We start from the raw sequence: 7,408 nt of genomic DNA, 5'->3' as shown, positions 1-7,408 counted from the left end.
TTATTATTATTAATAATTAGGCTTTCTCGGAACGCGGCGTAACTTAATCTGTCTTGACGGAGCCAATGTGACCTCACAACCTGACCTGATCTGACCTGATCTGACCTCACCTGACCCTATCTGACCTCACCTGACCCTATCTGACCTCACCTGACCCTATCTGACCTCACCTGACCCGATCTGACCTCACCTGACCCTATCTGACTTTACCTGACCCTATCTGACCTCACCTGACCCTATCTGACCTTGCCTGATCCTATCTGATCTTGCCTGACCCTATCTGACCTTGCCTGACCCTATCTGACCTTACCTGCCCCTATCTGACCTCACCTGATGTGAGTTCACCCCTACCAGGGTCAAAGTCAGATAGATAATTTCTTAGTTATGAACCCAACATGTTTGGTCCGTGTCGCCACGGCGATGGTGTAACCGCGTCGCACGTTCTCTTGTTTGTAGGTGGTGTGCGGCGACCGGGTCGTGTTGAAGCCAGTCAACGCGGGACAGCCGCTACATGCGAGTAACTACGACCTCGTAGACAACCCAGGATGCAAGGAGGTGAGCCAGCAGGGGGCGCTGCGGTCGTGCGTGCGTGCGTGTGTGCGTGCGTGTGTGTGTGTGTGTGTGAGGGTTAGTTTGGGATGGCACTGGTGGAATTGTTTGTTGTTTTCAGGTAAACGTTAGGTGTTGGGTGCTCACAGGTAAATGCTGTTATTTGTTTATCATCTACATGTAAATGCTCTTAGTTGTTTGATGTTTACAGGTAAACATTATTATTTATTTGTTGTTTACAGGTAAATGCTGTTAATTGCAACACATGTTGGAAAATCTCCCTCTTCCTGGAGCACAGCGAAAACAGAGAGGACATCCTGAAAGGGGTAAGCGTTCTTTTGTTTTTTTCCCCCTTTTTTTTTTTGTTTTTTTTTTTTTTTTTCCCCCTTTTTTTAACCGACGGTAACCCAAAAAAAAATTTTTTTTTTTTTTCTCATCGTTCTAAGAGGCACAACTTTCCGTTATCTGTTCAAGGAAGCATTCTCTGTTATCTGCTGACGTATAAAAAAAATTTGTTTTATCCCATTTTAACTTACGTCTTCGCCGCTCGATGGCGCCACGTGTCCCCGCAGGGCGACGTCGTGCGTCTGTTTCACGCCGAGCAGGAGAAGTTTCTCACGATGGACGAATACAAGAAGAAGCAATACCTGTTTCTACGCACGACCGGCCGCACATCCGCCACCGCCGCCACCAGCAGCAAAGCCATGTGGGAGGTCGAGGTATGAGCGCGCGATGCGGTGTCTGTTACCGTGGTTACGCGTGGTGTCTGTTACCGTGGTAACCGCGCCTGCAGTCCACCAGCAGCAAGGCCATGTGGGAGGTCGAGGTATGAGCGCGCGATGCGAGGTGGTGTTAACGCGTGTGGTACGCGTGTGTCTAGTTACCTTTGTGTGTTTATTCAGTTGGCTGGTTTGCAATCTGTTTCTTTGTCGGTGTGTGTGGTTGTGTTATTTCTACCATCTCTTGTTGTTGTCACACTGATCTGTTATTAGTGTCTGACTGTGTCGAGTGGTGTTTGTAATGTGGTAAATAAGATGTGATGGTGTCTGTAAATGGTGTCTGTAATGATGTTATAATGTCATGACTGTGTAGATGGGTCTGTAATGGTGGTTCTGTAATGATGTTATAGTGTCTGACTGTGGTGATGGTGTCCTGTAAATGTGTCTGTAATGGAATGTTATAGTGTCTGACTGTTGTGATGGTGTGCTGTAATTGGTGTCCTGTAATGATGTTATAAGTGTCCTGACTTTGTGGATGGTGTCTGTATGGTGTCTGTAATGATGATTAATAGTGTCTGACTGTGTGAATGGTGTCTGTAATGTAGTCTGTAAATGATGTTTATTTAACGTGTCTGACTAGTGTGTGGTGTCTGTAATGATGTTGAATGATAGCTGTAAATGCAAACAGGTGGTGCAGGACGATCCGTGTCGCGCCGGTAGCAGGACATTGGAACAGTCTCTCGCTTCAAGCATCCTTAGCGTCCGGTACTACATCGCTGCCGGAGGTATCGGGGTTCAAGTCCTGGCTGTGTGTGTGGCGTGCGTGTGTGTGTGCGGTGTGTGCATCTTAGCGTCGCGGTACTAACATCGCGGGCCGAGGTACGGGGTTCAAAAGTCTGCTGTGTGGCGTGTGTGCGTGTGCGTGTGCGTGTGCATGTGTGCGGCTGTGTGGCGTAGCGTGTGCTGTGCGTGTGTGATCTAGCGTCCAGGTTTACTACATCGCTGCGAGGTACGGGGTTCAAGTCCTGCTGTGTGTGTGCGTGCGTGTGTGTGTGGCGTGTGTGTGGGCATAAGTGTGCGTGCGTGTGCGTCGTGTGTTAGGCGTGGCGTGTGTGTGTGGTGTGTGTGCGTGCGTGTGTGTGCGTGCGTGTGTGTTCGTGTGCAATGTGTGTGCGTAGTGTGCATCTAGCAGTCCGGTTACTAACATCGGCTGGCGGAGAGTACCGGGGTTCAAGTCGCTGCGGCGTGCAGTGCGTGTGTGTGTGTGTGTGTGGCGTGTGTGTTGGCGTGTGCGTGCGTGTGTGTGTGTGGTGGATGTGCGTGCGCGTGCATAGTGCGCGTGGTGTGCGTGTGTGGTGCGCGAGTGTGTGTGTGTGCGTGCTGTGGCGTGCGCGTGGTGGTGTGTGCGTGTGTGTGAGAGAGAGAGAGAGCGAGAGAGAGAGAGAGTGGTGTGTGTGTGGCGTGTGTATGAGCAGAGAGAGAAGAGAGAGAGAGAGAGAGAGAGAGAGAGAGTGTTGTTGTGTGTGTGTGTGTGTGTGTGTGTAGTGTGTTGTGTGTGGATGTGTTGTGTGTTGTGGGTTGTGTGTGTGTGTGTGTGGGCGCCCCCCCCCCCCCCCCCTGGGCATCCTGCGTTGCGTGCGTGCGTACGCGTGTGTGTGTGTGTGTATTTTGGGCGTGCAGTGCGTGTGTGTGTACAAACATCTCGACATAGACTGCCGCTCATCTCAGGTCGACGAGGACGACACCAAGGACATGATGAGGGAGAAGCTGAGAGGTGGGCTGGAGGCGTCAGTCTACAGCCTCGTGCCGATCCCCTACGGCAACGACATTGCCTCCATCTTTGAGCTGGACACGACAACCGCGGCGCGTGGGGATTCCACCGTACCCAGGTTCGTACACCCGCAGACACCGCGCTAGCACTGACAGACAGGCAGGCAGGCAGGCAGGCAGGCGGGTAGGCAGGCGGGCAGGCGGGCATGTAGGCAGGCGGGCAGGTAGGAGGCAGGCAGGCAGGCAGGCAGGCAGGCAGGCAGGCAGGTAGGCAGGCGGGCAGGCAGGCAGGCAGACAGGCAAACATACAGGGAGGCAGAGAGGGAAGCGGGCAGGCAGGCAGGCAGGCATGCAGGCAGGCAGACAGCGCAGGCGCGTGGCACAGGGTCAGGCAGGCGGGGCATGCAGGCAGCCAGGCAGCGCAGGCGGCAGGCATGCAGCGCAGGGCGGGTAAGTCAGCCTGCGGGTCGGGCCGGCGCAGGCAGGCGGGCGGTCAAAGGCAGGCAGCAGGCAGGCAGGCAAGCCAGCCCAGGCAGGTAGGCAGGCCAAGCAGGTCAAGCCAGGCCAGGCAGGCGCTAGGGGGGCGGGGGGGCGCGTGCCAGCAGGCACGGCGGGGCGGGCGAGGCGAGGCAGGGGCATGCAGGGCAGGCGGCAGCGCAGCAGGCAGCAGGAAACACCAGACACCACACACACACTCTCGTGCGTGGCACGGCACGACGAGCCACGACACACCACGCATGCACGACCACCACACACACACACACCAAACGCACGCACGGCGCACACCACGACACAGGCACACACACGCACATACTCACAAACCTTGAGCAGACGCACGATAGACGAGGCGACTCGAGAGCAATAAGCAGTATAATATTAGGAATCGAGAAGATCTATATCATAGCATCCAAAGAGGTGGCAGTCTGATTAACTGAGCGACTGTCACTTACATGGGGACAAGTAACTATATGGAGCGTAATAATCATAAATATAATACTATACGTAATATAATATAATATATATAATACGACACCACACCAGATTACACACAACATGTACATACAGAGTGTACATATCATACATATTACATGTGCATACGTACTAGTGCATATATTATATACATGTACATACGTACTAGTGCATATATTATATACATGTACATACGTACTAGTGCATATATTATATACATGTACATACAGACTAGTGCACTATATATAATACATGCTACATACGTACTAGTGTCATATATTAGTATACATGTACATACGTACTACCTGCAGTATATTATAATAACATGACATACGTGTTACTAGTGCATATATTATATACACTGTACATACAGACTACATATATTACGATACATGTACATACGTACTAGTGCGATATATTAAGTTATACATGACAACGTACTAGTGCAGTCACTATTATAGACAATGTAGACATACGTATCTAGCTGCAGTTATATTCACATAACATGTCACATTACGTACTAGTGCATAATATTAGTATACATGTACATAACGTACTAGCTGCATATATATATATACATGTACATACCTACTATCTGCCATATATTAGTATACATTAGCGAACATACCGATACAGTGATATATGGTATATACATGTACATACGTACTAGTGCTATATTATATACATGTACATACGTACTAGTGCATATATTATATACATGTACATACGTACTAGCATATCATTAGTGGAGGTGACAGTGTAGCATACTGAGGTATAACTATTATGAATATACGTTGCTTTAGAGGCAGTCAATCGAGCTCGGGGTCAGCGTGCCGCGAGAAAATCGCCGGCCCGCAAGAAAAAACGAGTAACTAAGAAAAAATTGTGGGAAAAGAAACGTATCCAGAAATTCCTGCGAAAACCCGAGAATCCTTTACTTCGTCGATACCCGACTAAACAACCGCAGAAACAATAAACAAACATCGGCCGCGGAATCTGAGACAGCATCAACATCGCGTCTCGTTCGCTGAAACAACAAGCGAGGAGGAGGCTGCTACTCGCATCTGTTGCCGTGGAAACGCTCCCGGCGCCGTGGTAACGCGACTGCGTTCGTGTTCTACATACGCAGGGAAAGAGTCACACACTCACTCTCTGCCCATCTTGTACTTACATACATACATACATACATACATACATACATACATACATACATACTTTATACATACATATTATATATAAATATGAATTCTTCTCTCCCTCCCTCCCTCCTCTCTTATCTCTCTCTCTCTCTCTCTCTCTCTCTCTCTCTTCTCTCTCTCTCTCTCTACTTCTCTCTCTCTCTCCCTCTCTTCCCCGCTGTCTCTCTCTCCCTTTCTTTCCCCCTGTCTCTCTCTCCCTCTCTCTTTGCACAGACATGCGTTATGTAGTTTCACACAGCACACAGCAGACGCATTCACTTCAACACCACACAGTAGAAGTCCGAGAGCTCTTCCAAACAAAATCACAGTTCCAGCAAAGACAAATATCTTTCGTGCGACAAATTCGTATGATTCGTGCAAATTTAATCATTATTATTTTGTCATTAATTTCACGTTTTTTTTGTTCGTTAATTTCGGTCGAGACGAAATTCTCATCCAAATTCTCATCCAAATAACGACGATCTGTAATTCTGCAATTTATGACAAACAAACGAAATATTTTTCACAATAAAACGCTGGTGGCGACCTCTGTGTGTGTCCGACATCGCCACGACCTTGGCGATCCCGGCGACCTTGGAATTCGCGATGTCTTGCTTTGGAACGGCTCTCAGAGTTCTTGATTGCTCGCACGCACCGCGCCTCGTTTATGATGCCACCGCACGTCAGTATTGATTACACGATTACTGATTGATCGGATCGATTGATTGATTGATTGATTGATTGATTGATTGATTGATCGATCATGCTAGGCATGCTTCACACTCACGCCTCTCTCAGGCAGAGTCGCATGTAGAATTAAAAATTTGGAATTCCGCTCGCGATCGCTAATTAAAGTTTATCTACGATTCTAACTTACGTCCTTCACAATTTGCACTTAATCCTTCTCGCATATTTATATAATAACTCTCGCTGTTCGTTTCCCGGCACGCGTTTGTTATAATGACGCTAATTTCTAATTACTAATTAGTGACGCTGAGCGCGACACGACTCGTGCATGCTCTGATTGTCAATCTTGTTCGAGTGCATTGTGGGATTGTGCATGAACGATTAAACATGGCCAACGTCGCAGAAATGGCGGTGATGGCAGGCGAGGGGGTTTCTCGACAGGTAATTCTCGTGGCGATGTGGTATGTTCACTTGTTTTCTCCCGTGCCTCCGTGAAGCTGTGTGCCACCGTGTGTCGCCACTTGTCTATGTAAATGCTGTGTTCTATTGTTTTATTCCAACAGAAAGCCAGACGGGTGAGTTCTGATCCACGGGTCGAAAAGATGGCCGATATATGTACTTCCTGTTTGCACAAATATGGCCGCCGGGTTACCTTCATGTTTGGACAAATATATGGCGAATGGGTGTTAACAATTTTTCATCCCTCTCTGGTGCTATCCATCCGTATATAATTGCATCCATTTACCAATTGCATGTTTCGCGCCAAACGATGTTCACTTGTTTGTGGTGACCATCAGAATATAAACAAGGGAGCAGCTGGCGTTGGCGCGAGACCTCGTGTGGGTGAGCGTCCCGTCACGATGACTACGGCGGCCATGTTGTTGTCATCGTAGTCATGGTTACGGCTCTCTCGCTCTCACGTCGTTTCCCGGGTGTGTATTTACGATGCATGTTAACAAGAGAGATCGAATCATCCTGAATCATCGCAATATAACGATATAATATAATAAAAAATATATATAATGAATATACAAATAATATAAATATAATACTTGAATAATATATCTAATATAACATCATTATAATCATGCACATGTTGAAGCATGTTGAAGCATGTCTTGTTGTTAGTAGTAACCTCGTAATCTCGCAAGTAATAGTCTTCAAAATCCAAGGGACTATATATCGAAGACGAGAGACAATTAATTACGAATTAAATTTCACGATGGTTCGTTCTCTCGCGATCGGTTTCGGTGAATGAAGGGATGATATAGAGGTTGACTTGTTTGTTAACAAGATCTCGGTGTCATCGCACGATTTATGATTTATGCGATTCATTCCTAATGTGGGAACTTCTAACCCGGCTTCCGTTCGTAACATATCCCTCTCTCTCTCTCTCTTTCTCTCTGTCACAGACGCTATCTGTCTATTTATCCCTATCTATCTATCCCTCTCTCTCTCTCTCTCTCTCTCTCTCTCTCTCTCTCTCTCTCTCTCTCTCTCTCTCTCTCTCTCTCTCTCTCTCTCTCTCTCTCTCTC

At 47.9% G+C, this 7,408-nt stretch overlaps 1 protein-coding gene across 1 annotated transcript in view; it reads left to right on the top strand.

The window, feature by feature from the left end:
• Positions 1–456: 456 nt before the first annotated feature.
• Positions 457–7,408, top strand: part of LOC106819653 (inositol 1,4,5-trisphosphate receptor-like) — a gene marked incomplete at its 5' end in the record, with an annotated part of 8,564 nt that continues 1,612 nt past the window's right edge. The window contains 5 exons of the mRNA XM_014824256.1: positions 457–555; positions 792–875; positions 1,122–1,268; positions 1,957–2,076; positions 2,997–3,157. Coding sequence (XP_014679742.1) covers positions 457–555; positions 792–875; positions 1,122–1,268; positions 1,957–2,076; positions 2,997–3,157 — 611 coding nt within the window. The remainder of the gene's footprint in view (positions 556–791; positions 876–1,121; positions 1,269–1,956; positions 2,077–2,996; positions 3,158–7,408) is intronic.

The sequence above is a fragment of the Priapulus caudatus genome, unplaced genomic scaffold (assembly GCF_000485595.1).
Source record: "Priapulus caudatus unplaced genomic scaffold, Priapulus_caudatus-5.0.1 Scaffold3915, whole genome shotgun sequence".
Taxonomy (NCBI): Eukaryota; Metazoa; Priapulida; class Priapulimorpha; order Priapulimorphida; family Priapulidae; genus Priapulus; species Priapulus caudatus.
The sequence above is the reverse complement of the archived record's forward strand: the minus strand, read 5'-3'. Positions and strand labels throughout refer to the sequence as shown.